Source organism: Lupinus angustifolius, chromosome LG14 (genome assembly GCF_001865875.1).
Source record: "Lupinus angustifolius cultivar Tanjil chromosome LG14, LupAngTanjil_v1.0, whole genome shotgun sequence".
NCBI lineage: Eukaryota > Viridiplantae > Streptophyta > Magnoliopsida > Fabales > Fabaceae > Lupinus > Lupinus angustifolius.
Window position 1 is genome coordinate 268174 of NC_032022.1, and position 27582 is coordinate 295755.

Consider the following 27582-nt stretch of genomic DNA (forward strand, 5'->3'; position numbering starts at 1 on the left):
AGCGGTAATTCTAACCGCGACACCTATTCAACCCCCCCCTTCTAGGTGTATTGTAACCACTGATACCTGACATATGTCACATTTAATTTTAGGCTTATTGTGAGAGTTTTGTAGAGGTTTTTAGAGCTAAGTTTAGAGTTTATATACGCACATTAAGTGTGCATCGATAACTCGACAAACATTGTGAAAAACAAGGATTGGTTCTCTTGATGTGTTAGTATCATCTGAAAAGAGAAATTGTGTCTTCACGAAGGCAGGAAGTCTTAGATAGAGTGAAGCTTCGGCTGGGGCTAGAATCGCGAAAGGTGTGGTATCCGAGTAGGTGAGTGTGAGGTCAAACCGAGCAAGTATACTCATCGGATTCAAGAAAGAAGTTCTTGCTAGGTGTATTGGAAGTGTGATTGTATCAAATGATTGTTTTCTAATAGTGAAGAAAAATCTCCCGAGATCAGAAGGGGAGACCTAGATGTAGTTTGCAAGTGGACCTGCAAACGAACTAGGATAAAAATCCTTGAGCATTCTTCTTTCCCTATCTCATTTACATTTCAATTTTTATTGATTTCTTAATTGTTTGATTTCTGTGATTTATGCTTATTGTTATCACTATGTGTTAAAATCAAGAAGCATTTTATGGCAATAAAGATTGTTAATCACCATTGTTTGTTTTACAAGAAATCTGGTTTTCAAGAATAACAAGATATAATATAATCGATTAATGCTGTTAATAATCGATTAACTCGAGCTGTGAATAATCGATTAACAAGGTTAATAATCGATTAACAATAGTAACTTTATGTTTTGCACATTTGTCGAATAAGCGGGACTAGTGATCCACTACACCCATTCACCCCCCTCTAAGTATGGTTTACCTTGCTGGTACCCAACATGCAATACAACTGTTAGATCTGCCGCAAGTTATAAGTCAACTATGCATAGAGTACGACCCTGCGAAAGCCGTCTGACATGGGAAAAGCAGCCCTCAATAGGCCAGAATGGTCGGTCATGCCAACAGTACCCTATAAAGCCACATCATCCACCTCAACCACTATAAATAAGGGTCTCCCCAAACATGAAGTGTCATTTGATTCCCTTATCACTTAGAACTCATCACTTGTTATTATATATTCTACTTACTTCACACATATCATTTATTACACCCATGTATTACCTCTTTAGTCTTACTGACTTGATCGTCAAAGAACCTTTTCAGGTACCTCCACCGGTGGGTCCAAGTCTACTTCCATCCAAAATCAAAAGACCTCTTACTCGAATCTCCAGTCCAAGCACACCGTTCATCCACCAAATAACATTTGCACCGTTTGTGGCTTACCTACACCATGGTGACCACCATAAATCAAGCAAACCCTACAAGCCACATAGAACCAACACCCACAAATATGCCTCCCAACCATCATGCACCCTCCATCAATCCACCATCCCAAGTACAACCCTCACAACAAGCTAGTCGGAGACACCACACTGCTCTAGAACAACCTCTGCCCACCACACAACAACTCCTACAAATCCTGAAAAGACAGGATAAGATAATCCAACAACAGACTGATTTGCTGGCGGAACTCCACCAAACCAAACATAAATCAAGTTACTGGCCCTCACAGTCGAACCCTCAAGCACGTATCATCAAATCTGCCAGTGAATCCCATCCAATATGCAAACCACCTATGCACACCAAGACCACAAATCATTCCCACCTCTACATCCATAACATCTACGGGGCTAAACACCCTTTCACTAACGATATAATGTCCTACCCTCTACCAAAACATTGGGCTCGCTCAGCCAACATCGACCAATATGATAGCACCTTAGACCCCAAAGATCACCTCGATGTTTTCGAGGCCTCTATGCTCTTCCACGATGCAACATACCCCATCATATGTCGGGCATTGCCACTCACCCTAAAACGGACTTACGATGGACATTTGATAGGTTTCATCGGCCAAGGTATAACTCTACAGGGCTACGTGGATGTTTTGTTAACCATCAGCGACCAACCACTTAGCAGAACAATCCAGGAAAAATTCCTGGTTATAAATTGCCACTCAATATACAATGCTATATTGGGTCAAACAATGCTCAACCATCTTAATGTTGTGGTCTCCACACCGCATTTGTGCATGAAGTTTCTATCTCCCAATCTCCGAATATGCACCGTTCAGAGAAGCCAACATTGTGCATGCAGTTGTTACAAAATGAGCCTTCGCAATCTTCCGACACCAAAGGGAGGGCCATAAAAAAAGAATAAAGGGAGTGCACATGCTGGAGATGGATGGTCGGGCTAGCACAAGAGAGCCCCACCACTAATTTAATAGTCCTACGTGTAAGAAACTCTCGGCTTATACAATAAGTCTGGCGGCCAATAGATCGTTGGGGCCCTTTGTCCAAGCTCCCCTCGGCCGCCAAGATTGAACACAATAGTGGCATGTATGTTGCGCCAACCCAAGCATCAATATCCCTAAAAAATTTCTTTCATGTTTAAAAAAGTGTAATGTCGACCCCACTCGTGGTCGGACAACCCCTGTAATGCAACAAAATAATAATGGTAACAAGGTATTGTTCATTTCATGTAGTTATCACCAGAATCCGACCCAACTTCAAATATCCCTCAAGGTGCAGACAATGTCCCCATTCGACGACGATCAAATAACTCATCCAGGGCGTGGACCTTGTCCCCCCCGACCGGTGCTCAACTTCAAATACCCACAAGGTGCGGACCATGTCCCCTTTCGATATTGGTCAAATAACTCACCCAGGGCATAGACCTTGTCCCCACTGACCGGTGGTCAACTTCAAATACCCCTCAAGGTGCGAACCATCTCCCCATTCGACGATGGTCAAATAACTTACCCAGGGCACGAACCATATCCCCCTTGATCGGTGGTCCAATTTCAAATACTCCTCAAGATGCGGACCATATCCCCCTTCGATGGCGGATAAATCATTACCCAATGTGCAAACTCTACTCCCCATGTTCAGATTCACATTCAAGTCACTCAGCTTGGTTGAACTCAGATTTAACATGGAAAACATCACTGCCTCTAATTTTAGTTACATCTATCGTCAACCCTTCCAATTAACATCACCTTGTTTAGACTCACAAACAATTATGTATATTACTTATATTCTCGATCAAGTTCAACATTATTACTTCTCCAAGTTGAAGTTCTCTTATTATCTTCGAGGTGTTTATATTCAACTTCTTTAGGTTACACCCGACCAAGATTACCTTATTCAAGATTTAATTACATGTGATATTAATACTTATGGTCAAGTTCGTCCTACTCAACTAATGGGCCATCCCCTTCTTAAAGTGACAAGTTGCACACAGCCGACTCCGACCAAGAAATGATTTAGTTTACTAAGTCAGACTGTTATTAGAAGGGCTACATTTGACCAATATATTTTTGGTTTCTAATTGTTATTCGAAGTATAAAGGTCGACCAATTTTGCTTTTGTGACAAAATTATTGAAACAGACCTGCTAATGAGGTCATTTCAGGTCAATGATACCTTACCAATGCTAATTAACTTCTCACAATGTGAAAAATAAAAGAAGGTAAGCCAAATATGGAACAAATACATTCATTGATAAATAATACATTACATAAAATCCTACAATTATTACATGACATTCATGCCCCCCCTCCCGGGACTAGCAGCTTCTGATAGAACCGTCCTCCTCCGACAACAATTCCCCATCTTGGACATACACGTTGATGGGTGTCCAAGACCATTCCTCTCCTAATTACTTCAGACCGACTTGGTCAAATGCATTGTCTCATGCAAGGTACACCGCCTCCACCGTCAAGCTGGAAATAGAGTCTCGTTCCGCTGCCAACCCATCCCTCTCCAACCTAAGGGCAACCACCTTTTTGGTCAGAAGGGAAACCTCTTCTCGGGCTTGGTTGCAAGAGTCCTAAGCAGTGTGCCCCTGCTTATCCAATAGCTTCAACTTATCATTGAGCTAATGGATCTCGCCTTTGGCCTCCTCATAATCCACCATCAGGCTGGCCATCTCATTCTAGGAACCAACCAATTCCCGTTTGGTAGTTAGGATGGCTCTGTGGGCTTCCTCATACAGGTGGGTCAGACCGGAAAACTCTTGGCTGGACGCCATTATCTGGGCCTCTAGCCCCTTCACTTCCGCTGCATGAGCCTCCTTCACCTTCTACAGTTAGCAAAATGGCGATCCCGGACAGCCTGAAGGGCCTCACCCCTCCACCGCTCAACTATCACGCCTTCGCCTTCCAAGTACTTAGTGATTGATGTAGACATGATGGAAATTTTCTGGATCTACTTCATGATCTTTTGGATAGATGATGCATCGAAGATAAGCTTCACCTCGTCAGTCACCAGGTTGATCTCGACCGCTTGTGGAACAAAGTATCCCGAAGAGGGCTGACCCTCCACACTTAGAGCTTTCCCTTTCCCCAAAGTGTGGCGGATAACATGAGGAGGAATGATAATGCTGGGCTCCACAAGTGCCTCCTACTCGGGTAGAGGTTCCATCATAGAAATGATTGTCACTCGAATCGTTGGTACGACTAGAGCCGCTTCGACCAACCCACTCTGGTCGGTCAGAATAAGAGGAGGAAGTGGAAGATATTAGAATCAATAGCGTTTTTGCCATTTTTTCAAACCCCTCTTCCCCCTTTTCTCTCTAAATCTCAAATGTAACATAAAAATTTGAAATTTTAGCTTAAAAGAAGAATTAAACCTCACATTTACCCATTTTGCAGCTCAATTCATCCAATATGTTTCTCAAATTTCCCAAGAAACCCCATTCCCAATTCCAAACCCTAAGCTTTAGATTCCATCCCTTATCCTTTTTCTCCTCTCATTACTCACGGTTTTCTATCAACAATGGAAAAAAGACATTTGAAGAGGTTCAAGACAACTACTCAACGTACTCGTAGACCTCCTACTACTTTATCTTCAAATCCGAATGTGAGGCACGACCGTGGAGATCCTTACTACTCACTCATACTTCAGGAGACCCAGTTGTCCAAGTTTCAGGGAAGGAAACCCACCTACATAAGGTATGTTGATCTAACCTGGATGGCGAAACAGAATTTTGTGTTTCCGCAAGGTATGCAAGCTTAGGGAGCTGTGATGTTTTTGGAATTAACGGGTAATTTGTACCCCACTTTGATTAGGGAATTTTATGCCAACTTTCGTTATAAGGATGACAGATATTGGTCTATGGTTTTGAGAAATCTATTTGAGATGGATAGTGATATTTTTATGAATGTGGTTGACTTATCTACTACTAGTGTTAGCCTAGGTGATTGTGAATGGCTTAAGGATTTTGATGCTGCTGAGGTTTACAAATCATGTCTGAGAGGTCCCCATCTGTATGTCCAGGGAGAACTAACTAAATTTGGCTCATTAGCGGTAGAGAATAGATTGCTTCACTATCTGATTGCATATATTTTAGTTCAGAGAAACACCAATCATGCTCAACCAACTATTAATGATCTGAAATTTATGTATGCTGTTAAGGAGAATATAATGGTTAATTGGCCCGAGGAGATCCTGAAGGTCATGTGTAATGTCTCTACATCACAATCCAAGTTGTTGCCCTGCAGTATCTTCATATCGAGAATTATTGACTATCTGCATATTGACGTATCTGACACCATCATCACGGAGACTTCTGATAAAGATCACCTTGTTGGTGAAAGCCTTATCCAAAAGATGGGTATCTATAAGTATGGAAGTACATGGAAATACTAGGAGGATTACACTACCGTGGATTTTGAACTATCTGATGATGAGGATCAGGCTGGTACAGATCAGCCTAATGCAGAAACTCAGGGGGAGCCATTTGGAACTGTGCCGCAGGAACCATCCTTTGGATTAATTCAGTTGGATGCCATGGAGCAAAGGCTGAACAAGAAAATGGATTTACATTTTCAGTCTTTAAAGGACTCCTACCATACTGATTTGGAACAATTTGAGGAGCGTCAGGTTGCCTACATCGACAACCACTATCAGGCTATGAGTTTAGAACATTGCTGAGGCACAAAATGAGAGGTTTTGTGCAGAATTTGAGAAGTTGAGATTCCTCATCCGGGATGATAGTAGTTTGACCGTGCTAGATGACAGAGATCCTCATCCGCATCCCTAGATTAGAAGTTCTTAGACCTTAGATTGCCTTAGGTTTAGTTCTTCTATATGGCTAATTTTCAAGATTTATGCTACTTTATAATTTTGAGACATATTTTCTCTATGTTTTTTGGGTTGTAACTCTAACTATCTACTTTTGATGCACTATTGTAACTTGATATGCATGCCATTTGAACTTAAATCATTACTATTTTGGTTTTAATTTGCTTAAATAACATTCCTATCTATGTCAAATATAGTATGATTACATGTTTAATGGTCCTTGGTCATGTTTGATTATATGTATCTCTTATGTTTGATTGAGCCTACTGGTTGAATGCTATAATATAAATGCTTGACCATTCCATGCTTGATTAGTTCATGTATAACCTTTCATATCATTAAATCTGTCATATTATTATATTCTGTTGTTTTAATCGATTATCCATCTGTCTTAATCGATTAAATGCTAATCAATGTGTGTACGTGTTCAATTTTTTCATCAACTGGTTGATTAATTATATTCTCATTATTAATTGATTATTTACAGTTTAAGTTCACTTCATATTTCTTCTTACTTTTGACCAAAATTTCATTTAGTTTATCTTTTTGATAATGTCAAAATGGGGAGAAAGGTTGTTTTGTTGTTTGATGTGTGCAGATTGTAAAATAAAATTCAGTTTTCGTTGTCTAGCTATGCGCTTTAACTTTGAAATTAACAACCATGCATTTTGTGACCATCTTCAAGCTATGCATCAGAACAAAATTTGGTGTTGAGTTTGTCATCATTAAAAAGGGGAAGATTGACAGTGCAAAGTGTCGAGATAGCACTTTTAGCTTGCCTATGTTTTGATGAAGACAAAGGAATTAGTGAAAGCTTAAAGATAACTCAACAAATCAACAAGCCAAGGATTCAAGAGCTTCATGTCTAAACTAGAGTCTTAGATATTTGTCTTAGTTATTGAGTCTAGGTTAGGTAAACCTAGATGCAAATCTCACAAGTTCTAAAAACTATCATATCATTTACATGAGACATGCCATCTAGCTTATTATATGTTCATGAATTAATCCTACATGTTATTTGTGCATCTTAGGCATAACATAATGGGAAAACATGTATAATTGATAAGCATAACATATGGGCAGTTTACCATTTAATATCTTAACTGAAAATATGATAGTTAATCGATTAAGTAAGGCTTTAATCGATTAACGTGAAAACAATTTTAATCAGTTTCAACAGATAACTGAGGAATAGAATTCAATTATTCTAAACAGCCCGTTAATCGATTAACATGGCACTTAATCGTTTAACTGGGCATAAAACAACTTTTCTATATAAACTGTGTTTTTATATCATGCTTCATACATTCATTCATTCATTTTTAGAATTGTTAAGTTGTATATTTTTGTGCTCATTGTATGTTATATAGGCAGAGAGAATTTCATGTGAGAATAGCGAGAAATAATATCATGCTTATGGATTAAAATGTCATCCATTACATGTGATTAAATGTGTTCATCATTCTATCTTTCTTGCATGATTCTTTCAATTCTTTTAGGGATTTCTTAAGGTAGAAATTACATGTTCTTCATGATTGTGATCTTATACATATTCATAATAATTTGTGAGATTTGTATAGGGTTTATAGCTTGTTCTTAATTGTATATTTGAGTTATTTCGCGCTTCACATTACTCTGTTTTTGTTGTGATTTTTGTAACAAGGAAAATCGTCTCTTGGTGTCGTACCACCAACGAGATACAAAGAGTCTTGACCAAGACTTGGAGGTCTTGAGTTTAGAACATACTTTTAGCTGGGGTTGGATCGTATAAAAGGTTTTCCTAGGCGATTGGTAAGGCCAAACCAAGGTAGATGTTTTCGGAATTCAAGAAGGTAGCATTCAAGGTCTTGTAATTGGAAGTGTGTATGTATGATACACTGGCTTCAATTTTAGTGAAGAAAATCTCCCAGATCGGAAGGGAGGACTGGATGTAGTTTTGTTGTGGACCGTAAAATGAACCAGTATAAAAACCTTGTTACATGATGTTTCTTACCCTTATCTCTTTTTGTTTTTAATTGCCTATTGTAGCTGATAATTTGAATATAGTATCTCTGCCATATAAAGATCATTTATGTTCAAATATATATGTTATATCATTTCTGTATAATCTGTAAGTGGCTATGTAATTGAGCCATTCAACAACTGCCTGTTAAGTGCGATTTAATCGATTAAGGCAGTTCTTTAATCGATTAACTGGGTGATTTTCTAGAAAATGGCTTTGGTGAAAATAACGGTAAGTGGGAACCGCGACACTTATTCAACCCCTTCTAGGTGTGTGATATCTAAAAGTGTGAATATTTTACGATTAATTTTTTTTGAATTCGATGTAGTCTGATGCGGTCCAATGTAGTTTGATACAGCCCAAATGTTGTCCAATATGGTTGCGCCATTGAAACACACTTCTCTCATTCTGGTAGAGAATCGCGAATTGATTCTCTCATACCAATTTGTGGTTATTTCGCGAACTGGTTTCATTTAATGAAGGAACCAGATTATTACCTACTTTTTAAGTAAAAGAAAAGAATAATAATTGGTAATTTACATTTACTTACATGAATGAGTTACAACAAACAAGAAATTTTATCTTAGGTATTTCTCCTATGGTGAAATAAAAGTTGATTCAAACCTACAAGAAGCAACACTAGAAGCAACTGTATAGAGAGCTATGGAAACCTTACTAAATATACTCCTAACGTACCGGTAATTGACAAAGTAACATACTGCGTACTACGTACCTGCACCCGTACCAAAGAAAACCATGTATCATGTGACTATGGGTTGCACTACGATCTGATGCAACCATATCATTGTGATTCGGTGTCACAATTACACTGCAATGCGGTTGCGTTTGCAATTTGAATCACTGGTAATGCAAATCATCTCTACATAACATATTTAAGCACATGGGATTTATTAGTATGCAATTCATATAATCTCACGGTCAAGAACTATATGATTTAGATAGAGAATTCACAGTAATCTTTTCCTTCAAAAGAGAAGAGTGATTAAAAAAATCTAAGAAGTATATTTTATTGTAGATCACAGTAATCTTTTCCGTTCAAAAGAGAAGAGTGATTAAAAAAATCTAAGAAGTATATTTTACTGTAGATCACAGTAATCTTTTTCGTTCAAAAGAGAAGAGTGATTAAAAAAATCTAAGAAAGTATATTTTACTGTAGATTTGAGCCTTGGATGGTACAAAGACATGAAGTATAGAGCTGAAGGAAGAAGCTATAAGCGTTCAACTTCTAGTACTTTGTTTTTTCTTCTGTTTTTTTGTTTGTTTTAAGAAAACAATCTGATTATGATGTAACACAGGTTTTGCACTATAAGTAGAGAACATGAGATAAGACAACGTTAGACTGCATTTCCATATCCATGAAAACCGACACAATAAAAGAAACAAACCATGCAATGCAATGAAAGCTTTGTTTCTTCAACTTTAACTTTTCTTCTAGAACCTTGAGTTGGAGCTAGATTTTAATGAAACTAAAAAAGTTTTTCTGTGACAGTTGAACATGCAAGTGAGTATGAAGTATGAACAAGTAAGTCAGGCAAATGTGTGTATATGGATGAATTTGGATATAGATGTTAATGGATAAATGAAAAGTCGTTCATCAATACATATAAATGTATTTAAATTATATTTTAAGTTATTCAATCTATCCATATTTAATGGATTGCAATCAATCAAATTCATCTATGATTATTTTCATGGACTTAGATGGATGAATATCTAATCTATTTGTTTTTTATTGTAACTAAAAACATCAATTAAGAAAATCATTATCTTAAAAAGTATTATCTCAAGAAAATATTTTTTAAAATCACTTTTTAAAAATCAAATTTTAAAATCCTGATTTATTTTAAAAAGTGATTATTTAAAAAGGTATTTTTTTGAACTTTTAAAACAATCATTTTTTTTACAATACGTTTAAGGTTCTACATATAAAAAATTTAACAAATATTTATATAGTGTAATATATATGCACTATAAGTATAAAGATTTATATATAATCAATACATCATTCACCACTCGTTTGTGTTGCTTTTTTTGAAAGATCAATTATGATTGATTAAATATAAATGAGGATGATGTAGTGACAGTGTATAAAACTCAGATACTCTCAGTACATACATTTTTTCTCATATTTATATATGTTATATGTTATGTAATTTAGAATAAACTTTTAATATTAACTATATACTCATATCTTATAAATGATAAGTATTAAAAGTGAAAGTGAGAATTATAGATGAATTTGCTTAAATTTAATTTTCTAAAATATTTTTTTGAATTTTGGTTTTTATTTATGGATTGAGTATCATCCAAATGGATATATTCACGGATATTCTTTGGATATAATGAATATATTTGAATTCATCTATTATCAATACTATTCATTGGATTATATCCATTTGAATCCATTAGTTTGAACATATGGATTTGAATGTATTTAATTTGGATGTATTTGGATGCATTATGGATAATTTTGCCACATCTATGAATAACTCTATGAACAAGGAAGGAAAAGTAAAGAAGAGTGTGCAGTTTATGTGGGTTGAGATTCATAAATAAGATAAGATAAGAAGGAAATGAATTGTAACATTGAGGATGAGTTGGTGAATATATTCATGGATTTGTTGGTGGGAATTCAATGAATCTTCATGTAGTGTTTGTCACCTTTTGGGTCCATGGAAGCTTTTTCCTTTAATTTTCTTTTCAGGAGTAAGGAGTGATTATTGTATTGCTTGCTATTTAGGGAGTTTTCATTTCATAGGGAGTAAGTTTAGGACCGAATTTTATTTTTTATGGATTAAATTGTGTAGGTTTTGTTGATCATTTTGGTTTTAGTTTTTGTTGATGGGGCAGTGTAAGGCTAGGCTAGACATTAGAAACACCAAAATATGAAGTATTCAATTATTGGAAGTGACACTTTTTGAAACAAATAGTGATGCATCCCCAAAAAGAGCTGAATTTAAAGATCAAAACCAAAACAAATAAAATTACAGGGACTCTATAGTACATTATTTTGTTTAGTTTATGAATTGAAAATGTAAAGTAAAGTTTTTTACTACTGTGCTTTTGTCTAAGTGAAAGGAGCAAGAGTCTTTTAATTAGGAGGTCCTAGATTTAATCCAAAGATTCATGTATATGTAAAAGAATATTATTAGGATAAGTATTTGCTTAGTGTTAGAGACTTAATGAAAATTATGAATAAAACTCCTTTAGAGAGAATATTAATTAAAGGAGATGACTAAGGTTAATATTTTATATAGGCAAACTTTTGACGAGGAAGGGGAAGGGAAAATTGTACAGCTGTATTTGAATACTTTGTGTGATGCAGCTCTATCAACTAAACTACCTCTTAGGATGCTAACTAAACTTATGAGTTGAGAAAATCACATGTTAATGGAAAGTGTATTAGAAAGTTTATTTATTTCCAAGACCCAAAGATTATTTTAAGTCTTCTTTTTTTTTATCTCGTGATTGTGCATTTGTGCATGCTAATTTTCATAATATAGTGTTAGCATTAAACTCCTTTGTTTTATTTAAAGTTTTTTTGGAATTATTTTATAATATAAGCGCTAATCAAATTGGGGCAATTATAATGGACATGATGGTGAGGAAGCTTCAAACATAACTTAGGGGATGCTCATCATGACTCAAACAATATGTTAAGTTTATCAACATTAAGATTTTAGTTCAAAAAGTGATGTATTATTCGTAATTTTTTACTCTTTTCATGTCCTGATACTAATATAACTCTCTAATAGTCAGAAGCTTCTCGGTCACACTCCAATAGAAATTAAACAAAGCCTAATTGAGAAAGGGTAAGGGTCACTTAGAAATGTGATTGGATGGGATTCCTCATAAGCAATTTGGTCAAATACAAAAAGAAAATAATTACATTAAATGATTTTGAGGGAAATAAAAATGGTGATTGTGTAATAAAGTGCTAAAAAATACTTGTTTGAAATAGGCATCATTATTAAAATAAAGCCAAACACATTCATTGCCATTCATTCCACTTTCACTCATAAAGAACCCCGAAACTTTCTTTCATTCATTCATTTTATTATTTCCAAAGAAATGCTTCAAATCGTAATAAAGAACAAATACACATAGCTTTGATTATTATGCGAATCAAACATGTCCATGCAGCGTAAACCATGTTCTTGGAATGTTCCCAATGGCCTTCTCCAAATCTCTGATAGAGTTTATGGTATCTTCATTTTTTTTCCTTCTTTCGTTGCATGCATAAAAAATGGAGAACAAATTGAAGCAACTTTCATTATTATAATCATAGCTACATGGTTCTCGTATTTAACTTACATACCATGTATTGGATTCGGCATACCATGTATCAGGTTCCTTATAAAAGAAGGATTGTAATAATAATAACATAAAAATGATGAAATATAACCGGATATTGTGTACTAAGAACCATGTAACTATGATTATAACACTTCATAAAAATCTAAGTTATCCGAAAGTTTTTTGGACTTATCGTATAGATAACTGTGCTAGCAAAACATACCAATATTACTATTGTACTAATGACGGACATCTTTAAGGATTCGAAAAGATAGAAACAATATATTGGAAATCGCATTTCGTCGTTTTCCAATACAACGTTTCTTTTTTCTTCGATTCCTTAACCAGCGTCTATAGGTCGCTTGTTAGCATCCCCTTTATTATTTAGAGGGAAACTTGCTAGGTACTTTAAAAGGAATGAAAGAGAGGAGAGTTTGTATTTAGAATCATAGCTTTTTTGAATTTCCAATGTATTAACTACAGATTTCCCAGTACATTGTATCATACTTGTTTAGAGCTTGTCTTATTTATATTAATTGATACATTGTTGGATCATTATTGCAGTTTTTGATAGCTGTTTAACATTGGAATACGATTGGAGTAAAGATCAATACAAAGAGTATACAAATAGGATAGTTGGTCAACTTCTAGAGAATGTGCAAGATGCTTCCATTATGGTATGCAATTTTCATGAGGAAGGTGCCAAATTAAAGACAAACAACAACTTTTGTAAGCATAATGTTACTCTTATGGACTACCCTGGCCAATACCAACGTTGGCCGGTGCCTAAAATGGAGGTCATATGCCAATTTTTAAAGTCGTGCGGGAATTGGCTCTCGTGCAGGGAATACAATGTGTTGTTAATGCATTGTGATCGTGGTGGTGGTTGGCATGTTTTGGCATTTATGTTGGCTGCATTGTTGATTTTCCGGAAGCAGTGTAACGGGGAGGAAATGGCTTTGGATATGGTTTACAAGCAGGCTCCGCGCGAAATTTTGCACTCGATGATGCCATTGGATCCAATCTCTTCACAATTGAGGTATCTAGAGTATGTTTCTAAGTGGAATGTAGCATTAGATTGGCCTGAATTGGACAGGGCACTCAGGCTGGACTGCATCATTCTAAGATATATCCCAAATTTTGATGGGAAAGGTGTTTGTCAGCCGATGTTTAGAATTTATGGACAGGATCCTGCTCGTGCCGATAAAAGTTCGAATATCTTGTACTCAATGCCAAAGAGAGCCAAAAATGTCAGGGCTTACAAGCAGGTGAAATCACCTCTTACTTCACATGCTCATGTATTTTAGAAGTAAAAGATTTCCTTTATTTTTCATGGATATAAGACATAATTCGCCCATCTCTTGTAGAGTTTAGACTATTTCTGTTTGTTGATTATGTTTGTGCTTCTTATAAGGCATGCACTAATTGCATATACTTTGTAGATAATTGTTATTGCTAATCATATAAAGCCACTCCTAGGCATCCACCAAATGGCCTAAGCTTTAAGAAAGTGGTTTCTTAATACAGTATCAAAATACCATTATGACCAAGTGGTCAGAAGTTAAATCCTACTTATTCACTTGTCCTCATGTTTAGTAATTAAATTAAGTTTCGGTTTATTTGTGCCTTGTCCCGTAGAAACAATATCTTTGCTTACGAGGATAGGGCTGCGTAGATCTATCCTCCTCAGACCCCAACTAGTGAGATTAAAGCTTGTTGTTGATATTTGTAACTTGTTCATACTTCAAAAGCCTAAAGGGTTATTGTGTTAGGTGCAGTTCAAATGTATAAAGACAGTATTAGGCCTCCACCTAACAGTTTATGCTTCTAATATTGTTGCTTAACAATTTCTATAACAAACAAATGTTTTCAAAATACCCACATGAGTTCTGAGTGCAATTCTCTTAAGCTTCAATATGACAAAATATTCAATGTCCTATCTAATATTGTGTATGAACTTGTTTAGACATGCATATTGAATCTGCTGCAAGTGTTGTAATTAATTTTAATTCCCTTTAATTGTGTTGCAGGGAGAGTATGAACTGATTATAGTTGATATCAATTGCCATGTTAAAGGTGATGTCCTTATTGAAAGCATTAACTTGAAGGGTGACATGGAGAGTGAACAAATGATGTTTCATACCATGTTCAACACAGCTTTTCTCAGGTCGAATATATTGATGCTTAACCGGGATAAGGTTGATATTTTATGGGATGCTAAAGATCAATTCCCAAAGGATTTCAGAGCAGAGGTACAAATATTTTCCACCTATAATTGTGTATTTATTTGAGGTTGTATAGTCCTAATGGAATTTATTTCTTTGGTTTACCTTTGTATTAAGATACTTTTCTCAGAGATCGATGTTGCTACAGCTGTTCCTGAAAATGGCACATCATGGTTTGAAGAGAAGGAGGGACTTCCGGTCGAAGCATTTTCCAAAGCTCAAGAGATCTTTAGCAATGGGGACTGGATGAGTCCTAGGGAAGATCCTGCACTCCAACAGCGACGTGCTTCGGATATCATGCAAGAGAAGTTGGATAAAAGTTCAGATCGGTATATGGAGAGGGACACTTTTGTGCATCGCACCGGTCCTAAGATGCCTCAGGAGAAAAAGAATAATTCAAAATGCTTCTCGCCCTCAAATATGGAAATCCAATCTGGGTCCTCAACCAAGAAAAAACAAGATAATGATATGAGCAGAAAAGAGGAAAAGAACGTCGAGGTTGATGCTACTCCACGACAGTCTAGTTGTTCTGATTCCACAACTTCTATGCAACGAACGGGTCCGAAAATGAGTCAGGAGAAAAAGAAAGAAGAAAATTGCCTCATGCATTCAAATTTGGATGCTAATTCTGTGTCCTCAACAAAGAAAACCTCAGATAATGGTATGAGCAGGAAAGAAGATAAGACCAACAAGGTTGGTGCTACTCCACCACGGCCTAGTTGTTCTGACTCCAACACTTCTTTGCATCAAACAGGTTCTAAATTGCCTCAGGAGAAAAGTAAAGAAGAAAATTCCGACTTGCTCCGAAGTTTGGAAGTCTGTTCGGAGTCCTCAACTAAGAAATCCTCAGATAATGGTATGATCAGGAAAGAAGATAAGGGCAACAAGGATGATGCTACTCCACAACAGCCTAGTTGTTCTGACTCCAATACATCTTTGCATCAAACAGGTTCTAAATTGCCTAAGGAGAAAAGTAAAGAAGAAAATGCCGACTTGCCCCAAAGTTTGGAAGTTCGTTCAGTGTCCTCAACTAAGAAACCCACAGATAATGGTATGATCGGGAAAGAAGATAAGGCCAACAAGGATGATGCTACTCCACAACAGCCTAGTTGTTCTGACTCCACCACTTCTTTGCATCAAACAGGTTCTAAATTGCCTCAAGAGAAAAGTAAAGAAGAAAATGCAGACTTGCCCCGAAGTTTGGAAGTCCGTTCAGTATCCTCAACTAAGAAATCCTCAGATAATGGTATGATCAGGAAAGAAGATAAGGGCAACAAGGATGATGCTACTCCACAACAGCCTAGTTGTTCTGACTCCAACACTTCTTTGCATCAAACAGGTTCTAAATTGCCTGAGGAGAAAAGTAAAGAAGAAAATGTCGACTTGCCCCAAAGTTTGGATGTCCGTTCGGTGTCCTCAACTAAGAAACCCACAGATAATGGTGTGATCAGGAAAGAAGATAAAGCCAACAAAGATGATGTTACTCAACGACAGCCTAGTTGTTCCGACTCCAATACTTCTTTGCATCAAACAGGTTCTAAAATGCCTCAAGAGAAAAGTAAAGAAGAAAATGCGAACTTGCCCCGAAGTTTGGAAGTCCGTTCGGTATCCTCAACTAAGAAATCCTCAGATAATGGTATGATCAGGAAAGAAGGTAAAGCCAACAACGATGATACTACTCCACGACAGCCTAGTTGTTCTGACTCCAACACTTCTTTGCATGAAACAGGTTCTAAATTGTCTGAGGAGAAAAGTAAAGAAGAAAATGTTGACTTGCCCCAAAGTTTAGAAGTTCGTTCAGTATCCTCAACTAAGAAACCCACAGATAATGGTGTGATCAGGAAAGAAGATAAAGCCAACAAAGATGATGTTACTCAACGACAGCCTAGTTGTTCCGACTCCAATACTTCTTTGCATCAAACAGGTTCTAAAATGCCTCAAGAGAAAAGTAAAGAAGAAAATGCGGACTTGCCCCGAAGTTTGGAAGTCCGTTCGGTATCCTCAACTAAGAAATCCTCAAATAATGGTATGATCAGGAAAGAAGGTAAGACCAACAACGATGATACTACTCCACGACAGCCTAGTTGTTCTGACTCCAACACTTCTTTGCATGAAACAGGTTCTAAATTGCCTGAGGAGAAAAGTAAAGAAGAAAATGTCGACTTGCCCCGAAGCTTGGAAGTCCGTTCGGTGTCCTCAACTAAGAAACCCACAGATAATGGTGTGATCAGGAAAGAAGATAAAGCCAACAAAGATGATACTACTCCACGACAGCCTAGTTGTTCTGACTCCACCACTTCTTTGCATCAAACAGGTTCTAAAATGCCTCGTGATAAAAAGAAAGAAGAAAGTCACTTCTTGCCCCCAAATTTGGAAGCCCGTTCTATGTCCTCAACTAAGAAAATCCCAGATAATGATATAAGCAGAAACGAAGATAAGACTGTGAAGGTTGATTCTACACTACAACGGCCTAGTAGTTCTAATTCCCCCACTTCGCATCAAACAGGTCCTATAATGCCTCAAGGGAAAAAGAAAGAAGCAAATTCTATATCATCCTCAAATTTGGAAAGCCAGTTTGTGCCCTCGACTACGAAAACCCAAGGTAATGATATGAGCACAAAACAACATAAGACTATTGAGGTCGATGCTACTCCACCACGGCCTAGTAGTTATGATTCCATCACTTCTTCACATCAAACAGGTCCTACAATGCCTCAGTATAAAAAGAAACAAGAAAATGAGCAAACCTCAGATAATTATATGAGCAGAAAAGAGGATAAGTCCATCAAGGTTGACTCTACTCTACAACAGCCTAGTAGTTTTAATAATTCCACCACTTCTTCGCATCAAACAGATCCTACAATACCTCAAGGGAAAAATAAAGAAACAAATTCCGTCTTATCCTCAACTTCAGAAAACCAGTCTGTTCCCTCAACTAAGAAAACACTAGATAATGATAAGAGCAGAAAAGAGGATAAGACCACCAAGGTTGATGCTAGTCCACTACAACCTATTAGTTCTAATTCCATCTCTTCTTCACATCTAACAGATCCTACAATGCCTCAGAAGAAAAAGAATGAAGCGAGTTGCATCTTGCCATCAAATATGGAAGTTCAATCAGTGTCCTCAACTAAGCAAAACTCAAATAAAGATATGAGCAGAAAAGAGGATGATGCCATCAAGGTCGATGCTACACTACCGCGGTCTAATAGTTCAGACTCCACCACTTCTTTTCAACAAACAGGTTCTCAATTGCATCAGGAAAAAGAGAAAGAAGCAAATTGTGTCTTACCTTCAAATCCGGAAAGCAAGTCTATGCCCTCAACAAAGAAACCCCTTGATAATGATATAAGCAGAAAGGAGGATAATGCCATCAAGGTTGATGCTACTCCACCGCACTCTAGCAGTTCAGACTCCACCACTTCTTTCAACCAAACAGGTTCTAAAATGCCTCAGGAAAAAACGAAAGAAGCAAATTGCATTTTACCCTCAAGTTTGGAAAGCAAGCCCATGCCCTCAACTAATAAAATCCCAGATAATGATATGAGCAGTAAACAAAATAAGACGATCAAGGTTGAAGCTAGTCCAGCACGGTCTACTAGTTCTGATTCCACGACTTCTTCGTATCAAACAGGTTCTAAAATGCCTCATGAGCTAAAGAAAGAAGCAAATTGCTCCATGCCCTCGAATTCGGAAATCCAGTCTGTGTCCTCAACTAAGCATACACCGGATAATGATATGAACAGAAAAGAGGATAAGACCATCAAGGCAGATGCTGCTCTACCAGGGCCAGAATCTAAAAGTCTCTACAGTAAGCAGCATTCATCTGAGTTATCCATACCTGGTTCTGTGGATACCTCTTCTAGTGCTCCAATTTCACCAAAAACGCCTCCACCGAAGCCTTGTATGACTAGCAGTGCTAAAGAAGTTCATGATTATCCTCCTCACAAGGAATCTTCTTCGCCAATGAAATCAAGAAATCTTGTAACTGAAGAAACCGAATCCAATTCACAAGACAGAAGTCAGTCACTTAATGTTACCTCTAAAAATGGCACTGCATCCTCTTGTACTAACCAAAATAAGTCACAAGCTGATGCTGATTCCAATCCACCAGCTTGTGAAATCACTTCAACTAAGGTACCTCCTCCGAACTCTCCAGTTTCTTCCCCAACATGTATGAAAAATATTTTACCTGTTAGAACAAGACTTGATTCGTCTCCTTCTAAAACTCAAGCACCACCATCTCCACACACTCCTCCACAAAAGGATCATGAGCAAATTAGAGTAAGACATCCACCATCTCCACCAACTCCTCCTCCAAAAAATGAAACACATTCCAAAGCTGGACCTTCTCCTTCTCCTCCACCACCACCTCCACCTCCTTGTATTTATAGGAAAGCTGAAAGTCCTACTATAGCACCACCTCCACCGCCACCACCACCTGCAGCCGCAGAAAATTCCTCCAATTCTGCATTGCATAAGTCTGCACATGTTCCTTCTGCACCAGCTGCTCCACCACCTCCAACTGTATATAGTAAAAGTGGTCTAAGATCAGATAACGGTTTTCCCATGTCACTTTCGGGAAGTATCGATGGAAACAATATGTTAGGCGCAGAAGGACGTCGATCTAGTCCTAAAGGAAGAACACTATCACATATAATAAGTGCAAAGAATAACACCAAGAAGTTGAAGCCATTGCATTGGATGAAACTATCTAGAGCAGTGAAAGGAAGTTTGTGGGATGAGACACAGAAATCTGATGAAGCTTCAAAGTAATCTTAATTTGTCTATGTTTTTTCCGTTTTCTATGATTGATGGTCCTTTCATAGTTCATGTTTTTCATAAGAAACTGCTTCTATTTTATTAATGTAGAGCACCAGAGATTGATATGTCAGAGCTTGAGAATCTCTTCTCAGCACCAGTCCCAAGTAAAGGCCCTGCCAAAAAGTCAAGTGTCCAAAGCTCAGTTGGGCCTAAATCTGATAAAGTGCAATTGGTAATTGATAATTGATGATTGATAATTGATAATTGATAATTGATAGTGTTTCTACTCATTAACATAATCTAGCTGTTTACATCTGAATGTGATAGGTAAATGCAAGAAATCTAATTATTAATAATTGTACGTCGGCATAATTGTAAGGTTGTTTGCCTTATGGAGGAGGACGTCATGAGTTCAAATCCACGAAACATTTTTTTCATTTGGGAGGGTAAGGTTACGTACATCTACCTTGCCCAGACCCCACTAGATTGGAGCCTCAAGTATTAGGTCGCCCCTTTATTGTAATGCATGTAACTGGTTATTGCACATCATATAACTATTATGTTTCTAGTGTCAGCTGTGAGCTTGTTTAGAGATATATTTTTTACATGAAAAAGTGAAGTCTCAAAATGGATGTGCACAATTTATTAGGATAGTTTTGGTATATAACCAATCTATCTTGATACCAATAGTATCTATGGTTTTCTCTTCCTCCTTACATAGTATGGAACTATGAGAATTCACTTCTCTAGTGCAGTGTGTGATATTTAGTTTGGACATGGCATAAATGTGGTATTGCCTTTTTCTATATTTTATTTTGATCAAGATAAATATTAACCTTTCTTGCAGATTGACCATACACGAGCATATAATTGCGAAATCCTACTTTCAAAAGTGAAAGTGCCATTGCAAGATTTAATGGTAAGGTTGATGTTACTGTTATAATAGCTTTGGGAAATTTGTAAACAAAACCAACTATTATTAAATGGTACAGTGTGCTATTTGATTCAGAGTTAACCCAAGTTTAATAGTGATTCATGCTTGTCAAAAAATAAATAATGTTTGCATCACACCAATAATTATCTCAATAAAGGTGTTGCTATACTATGTGATTTCAATTTCGCAACAGCATCATTCTTCTTTTGGTCTCTAATGATGTCACAATTATGAAAATCTTTTAAACCATGTGCATATTGGACTATTGGCTATTAGTTGTGCTACACTTACACTGCATATTTTGTTCTATTCTATGTCAAGTCTGATTCATAATGGAATAATCTAGTTGAATTGATAAGTGTTCACTGTATTTATTATTCATGAGTCATGGTTGATTTGGTATGTTCACAGAGCTCAGTACTAACACTAGAAGAGTCAGTATTGGACACTGACCAGGTTGAGAATCTGATGAAGTTTTGTCCAACCAAAGAGGAGATAGAAGTACTTAAGGTTGTGACACAGCTCTAACTAATTAATATGTTAAGCAGTATTTTAAATTGCAGTTGCGGTTATGATGCATTTACCACAATTGAAGGAAATTGCAGCCGATGCCTTTTGCAGAGACTCCAAAAACCACAATGTTGCGACTACAATTATGGTTGCGGAGTGCAATTTAAAATACTGATGCTGAGTTCAATTACCTTAACATGATGCATCTCCTTTCTTTCAGAATTTAATATCTTTTCTTAATTGTTGCATAGGGATATGCTGGAGAAAAGGAGAAACTAGGGAGATGTGAACAGGTTTTTCTTTTTTCATTTTGCTGCATAGAGTTTAACTGCAAGTGATGTTGCACTTACCATGATTAAGCTAGCTATATTTTTTATATCTTCTGTTTGACATTGCATGATGTATGAACATTCAAATTATGTATTTGCTCAAACAATTGCAATTGTTAATCGTTAATGGTAGACGGTGAGCCGCTGCGCAACAGTAAGTTGTTTGCCTCGTGACCTGGAGGTCATGAGTTCAAATCTTGGAAACAACCTCTTTCTTTGCAAGTAAGGTCGCGTACCATCAGCAAACCTACTAGGTAGGAGCCCTTTATTTGTTAATGATGCTTAACTTTACTTGTGAGAGTACTGCATTTCTAGTTTCTCTTGGCATTATTCTGGATTATATCTTCTACAATTTTCAATACAGTTTTTCCTGGAGTTGATGAAAGTACCAAGGGTAGAATCTAAGCTCAGAGTTTTCTCATTCAAGATTGAGTTCCACTCTCAGGTAAAAGATTGCCTTTTACACAACAGTTAAAAGAAAGGGTTCTGAATTGCCTTCCACTTTGACCCTAATAAATTGTTTTTGTAGGTTTCTGACCTTAGAAATAGCCTGCATGTTGTTAATGCTGCTTCAGAGGAGGCATGGCAATCCTTCTTTCTACTTGAACTCTTTCTGGTTATTTATTTTACTTACCCAAAAATAATATTTTGGAGGTTGCAATGGCATTTTTCAGATCAGGAATTCTGTCAAATTAAAGAGAATCATGCAAACAATACTTTCTCTAGGGAATGCTTTGAACCAGGGAACTGCAAAGGGTAAGTATAAGATAAAATAAATGTATATAGTATTAAATAAATGCCACATGAGTTGTGCAAGTTTAGATTCCAAAGAAAAGTACATTCCTCCATATTTATATTTGAGACAATTTAAGGTGGTTTGATGATTACAGTAGTAAAAGATAATGGAGTGAAGTAGGTTCTGAGTTCGAGTCTCACCCATAATACAATATTAGAATACTAACATTTCATGATATATCCATTTTTCATTTCTACTGTCACATTCAATTTTTACAGCACTAGTGAGTACATATTGTAGCACATCTACACATGGTGTTGACACTATCGATATTTAGTCTAATAGTTGTAATATGTTTATATTCTCCAACCTTCTTTTAGGCTCTGCTATTGGATTCAGATTGGATAGTCTTCTTAAACTCACAGAGACACGTTCCCGGAACAACAAAATAACTCTCATGCATTATCTTTGCAAGGTAACGTCATATATTCTTTTATTTATATGTTGCTATTGCTCATTGGTCATTGAGCCGTTGTGATGTAGGTTGTGGCCCTAGTGGTGTGAATTTTATACGATTAAAAAAATATTTTTGAATTTGATGCAATCCAATATGGATCAAATGCAGCTTAATGCGGTTGCATTATGACCCGATACAGTTGCATTATTGTGATGTGGTTCGCAATTTGATATAGCGAGTGGTACCGTTGTTTTTAAATTGTGGACCGCATCATACTGCAATTGCAGTGTGACACTGAATCACAATAATGTGGCAACATAAATTCATCGGATTGTATTTAGGTCACATCAGTCCACATTACACGGCATCAAATTCCAAAATAATTTTTAATCACAAAAAAGGAAATAACACTGCAACTGCCGCAATCCGTATCGCTATGACCATAATTGTATTAACCGCAACCGTTTTTAAAACACTGGGTGGTATCTTCGAAACGAAAATGATCATGTTCTGTGTTATGCAGTAAATTCTGATCTTAATTTGGAATATGATCTTTCATATAGCTTTTATTTTTTTTCTTTTTGGAGAAGTCTGCATCTTTAATAAATGGTAGTGTGTATGCTTACTCATAGGTTCTGGCAGATAAATTACCAGAAGTTTTAGACTTCTCTAAGGATCTTGCTAACCTAGAGCCAGCAGCAAAGGTTCTGATCTTATCCAAGGCTCTTTATTTCATTATATTAATGAACATTGTGTAGTTCCTAGAACTGATAGTGTAAATTTATGATAATCCAGATTCAATTGAAGTTTTTGGCAGAGGAGATGCAAGCTATAAGGAAAGGATTAGAGAAAGTTAAACATGAACAATCAAGCTCTGAAAATGATGGTCCTATATCAGAAACTTTCTGCAAGGTATAGCCAATCATGCCTTTCCTTATATTATTAGTTTGAAGCAATTCAGTCACCAATATGTCTTTTCTTGTGATTTTTTTGTTTTGTTTCAAATTTCTTCTGTTTTGTTCATTTTCCTTGCTTCTAGTTTGGATTTCCTAAAAAAGTTATACAACAGTAGTTAGCATTGTTTTAAATTGCGGCCACGATTTCCTTTACAGTAATTGCTGAAAATTGTGTGAAAATACGACTGATATAGCTACAATTGCCATCGCGATATCATTGCAAAGAATCCAAATTCCCAATAAATATGATCGTGAAGTACAATTTAAAATACTGGGTCTTAAGACGGCCATTGTAAATAAGTTTTGGCCCGCATGGTAATAAATAACTTTTTCCATGTGGTTGCTAGAAGTGTGGAAATAAAACATTTATAGGCAATTGAGTTTGTTAATTGTGCTCTCTAAAAAAATGGAAATTCACAAAATAACTTCTCTTGTGAGTATGCATGATGATGAGGCACACATTGAGGCTTGTAAGTCTGAGTTTGAAAGCTTACATTAGAAAAATATTGGAAAATTGAAATATGTAGACCATGTAGATTAAAAGCTCAAATATCTAAATGACACAAGCATATAATTATATAAACATGGAAAAACCAAGGGGTGTTAGTTCAAGTGGTACATGCTTGATTCCTCTTGAGCAAGGTCTCGGGTTTGAGCAGTGTATCAAATTGTAGACCGTATCACGTGATGCGACTTCAATATTGCGGTTGTGGTGGCCGTCGCAACCGCATCACATCGCAATTTCAGTGTGATACTGGATCATAGTAATGTGACCGGAACATGCCGAATCGCAACCACATCGGACCGCATTTTGACCGCATCAGGCCGCAACGCAACCGCATCGGGCCGCATCGATGTGAAAAATATGTTTTTACTCAAAAAATAATTCATACCACAACGGCTGAAATCCGCATGGCGATGACCGCAATCGTAGTAACCGTGACCGTAACCGCAATTTAAAATACTGGGTTCGAGTTTTGTGGATCGAAAAAATACTCGCTGGGAGAGTTAGCCTCACATACCTGTGGATGTTCCCAGTTCAGACATGATTTATCCAGTGTAAGGATACATGTGAGAAACAAAAAAAAATATAATCATTGAAAAACTTTTGCATATGCTGATATATGATGTTAAGACCCCAAATATGTTCCTCATATGAAAATCATAAATTGTTTCTTTGATCAATTTTACATTATGACTTTTCATATTATTTTGTTTTACAGAATTCTAAGGACTTCCTATGTTCTGCTGAGGCAGAAGTCTCTTCCTTGGCTTCACTATATTCTGTTGTGGTAGGACTTTGACAATACACTTCTTAAATCTGGCTTAAATATGTTTTTAATCTCAAAAAAGTACAACTAATTATTTTTCTTAGTGTCTAATCCCTACTTTAGTTATCATTTTGATTTTAGTCACTCTCTATGATGTGTCAACACCATAATTTGTTATGCCACCAATTACTATAACATGTGTCACATGTTGATGATAACCACGTCATCATAAGATGCACCAAATTTGTTTGACAAAACCCAAAAAATAAGTTAGATTGACTAAAACAAAAGTGCAATAAACTTTTATGGACCAAAAACATATTTAAGTCTTTAGATCTATTTATATCATATAAAGGCTATGCTTTACAGGGAGGTAATGTGGATGCTTTGATTATATATTTTGGTGAAGATCCAACCCGCTGCCCTTTGGAGCAAGGTTTGTGACTGATTAATAATATATTGTCTTTTGAATTAAATATATTCTGTATCCAATTTTACTCAAATTACTTTTTACATTATTATTACAAGATCATGAACAAATATGCTGTATGTGATACCCAAGGTTAATAGGAGAACCCAATAACTATGTTTGTGACTTCATGTTGATAATTAGTGTTAGGCATGCTACTAAAGAAGTTCGCTATCTTTTAAACTGCAGTTGCACTAACATTGTGTCTATCTAAAATTGTCAAAAAATGTGGCCCCATACGACAGTAATTACATTTGTGATGTTGTTATGGAGACTCAGCCCCATAATCTGAGTGCAATTTAAAATATTGTTCCAACTGCTATTAAATAGCAATTGTATGCAGCATTATAAATTGGAGAGTCACAGTTGTGTTTACTGAAATTGTGGTCATTGCGACATAGATTGTGAATTTTGCGTTGTGAAATATTTTGTGATTAAAAAATATTTTTGAATTTGATGTGGTCGTTGAGGCTCAATGTGGCCATACCATTGTGATTAAGTGCCGCACCTAATTGCAATGGGATGTGGTTGCGGCAATCACTACAAATGCAATATTGTAGTTGTCTCACATGTGGTCTTAATTTGAATCACTCCTTGCATGCTAATTTTATTTCTTCAGTGGTCACAACTTTGCTCAACTTCACTGGAATGTTCAACAAAGCCAATGATGAAAACCACAATCAGCTTGAGCTTGAAATGAAGAAGACAGAAGAAAGTGCAACAAAGAAATGACAGATATATATTACCTACCCTCTAGTTTTAGGTTTTAGGGTGAGTGATTATTACATTACATGTTGTGTTATACTTCATTATAGCTGGGAATATTTTAGACTAACACATTTTAGTGATTTTGAAGAGTGTATATATTACTATTCTACATAGTGGAGCATGAGTGGTAGTAGCTGACTATGAGGACCATAATGTTGGAGTTCTTTTACATAGAAAAGGTGAGGTATCAATCTCTTTCAACCAATACACTTGCTCACTCTGATTTTCATCCTCATTATGTTAATTGTATTATATGGTAATGTTATTGTTGAACTGTACTGTTGTGTTTTAAGTAACAAAAAAAGAATAGAGATGAAGAAAAAAACAGAATAGTCTCAAATATTGATTTAATGTAATAGTTATGTTTTAAGGTGAAGGAAAGATAAACAATATATAAGCCTTAATTTCACTATATGGGATCTGCTACATGCTTCCAAGGATGTCTTAATGCTTTATATAGAGGGTGAAGAAAAAGATATTTATCCTAATATATTTATTTTAAACCTTCTTTAAATAAGGAAACAAATTGTGACATAATAAATAGGAAATAAGTCTTGAGAAATTTAAGATATTTTAACATTTACTTAATTGTCTTTTTAACATCAACAAGATGTTGGTCTATGGTGTAAGATCATACTAGATCTATAGGATGACCAAAAGGAAGCGTTCGATTCTGGGAGCAACACTTGTTACGAGACCCTGCTAAGGTATTGGTCTAGTGGTGTAAGACTCTACTAGATCTCTAGGATGACCAAAAGGTCAAACGTTCGATTCTAGGAGCGACACTTGTTAGGAAAGGTAGTCACGCACTCCAGAAATGATTAGTTCATTAGCTAAATGATGAGTAAATACATTTGATAGTACCAAAAAAAATGTCTTTCTAACTGTGTTCTCCTTGTGCAGAGATGGTAGAGTTTTATGAATAGTGCTATTTGCCAGCCAATTTGTAGATATGTCTGTTCAGAAACTGTAACATTGTGAGTACTTTCTAAGATATCAAGGAATTCATAACTTTTTTCTCTATCAGATTTTGTTATCTCTGATAGGTAATGATTTCACATATGTAATGCAAAACTTGTACATTTTGTTGTATATTGTATAGCTTATATGGTTTCTTGTTTTTTTAATTGAACTCTTGTCATCATTTCTTGAATGAAATCAGAGTATTTCATATTTTTTCTTGTTTGTTACTAGAAATTGTATAGCTTACTTTCTTCATGTGGAGGAGTAATGAACTTATAGTGTAGCACTCATTTGTTGAAAACTACTTAATTTCAAGTGGAACTTGAGCAAACATAATAAATGTTTAGATATTGAGTAAATAGTAAATTTGATCTTCCAAAAATAGAAGTATCATTGTTCGGACTTATAAACTTTAGATTTATCAAATAAATCCTTAAAAAGATTGTAAACAACACTATGATTGTCCTTCTATTCGTCACCGCTTGAAAGCTACTTAATGAATTTTGATGTGGCGGATAAGTGGTGACTTCTCAATTAAATTTGCGTTTTGTGTCACTCCTCCATGTGTACGTGCTTGTGATTGGTCAGAAAAATACTTAATAATTAAATTTTAATTTAAATATATTTTTTTGACCAATCACAAACTCATGGCATATGGAGTAGCACAAAATGTGGGATAGCAAATATGTA

The 27582-nt window shown here is 36.2% G+C and overlaps 1 protein-coding gene across 3 annotated transcripts; it reads left to right on the forward strand.

Moving 5' to 3' along the window:
• On the forward strand, positions 12233 to 27100 carry LOC109326139 (formin-like protein 13). 3 transcript variants are annotated; one of them, XR_002105216.1, is made up of 19 exons: positions 12233 to 12418; positions 13075 to 13778; positions 14541 to 14762; positions 14853 to 19507; positions 19608 to 19731; positions 20347 to 20418; positions 20845 to 20943; positions 21195 to 21236; positions 21637 to 21717; positions 21802 to 21852; positions 21947 to 22028; positions 22389 to 22483; positions 23098 to 23169; positions 23261 to 23377; positions 24645 to 24713; positions 25062 to 25128; positions 25781 to 25932; positions 26018 to 26108; positions 26833 to 27100. XR_002105216.1 is itself a non-coding variant. In XM_019558809.1 (17 exons), the coding sequence occupies exons 1-17, from the start codon at positions 12346 to 12348 to the stop codon at positions 25891 to 25893; spliced, it is 6738 nt and encodes a 2245-aa protein (XP_019414354.1). In that variant the 5' UTR covers positions 12233 to 12345; the 3' UTR covers positions 25894 to 26092. The 3 variants fall into 3 exon arrangements, 1 of the variants encoding a protein (XP_019414354.1); XR_002105217.1 differs by having other exon boundaries at positions 26018 to 26113; positions 26833 to 27093; XM_019558809.1 differs by lacking the exon at positions 26833 to 27100 and having other exon boundaries at positions 25781 to 26092.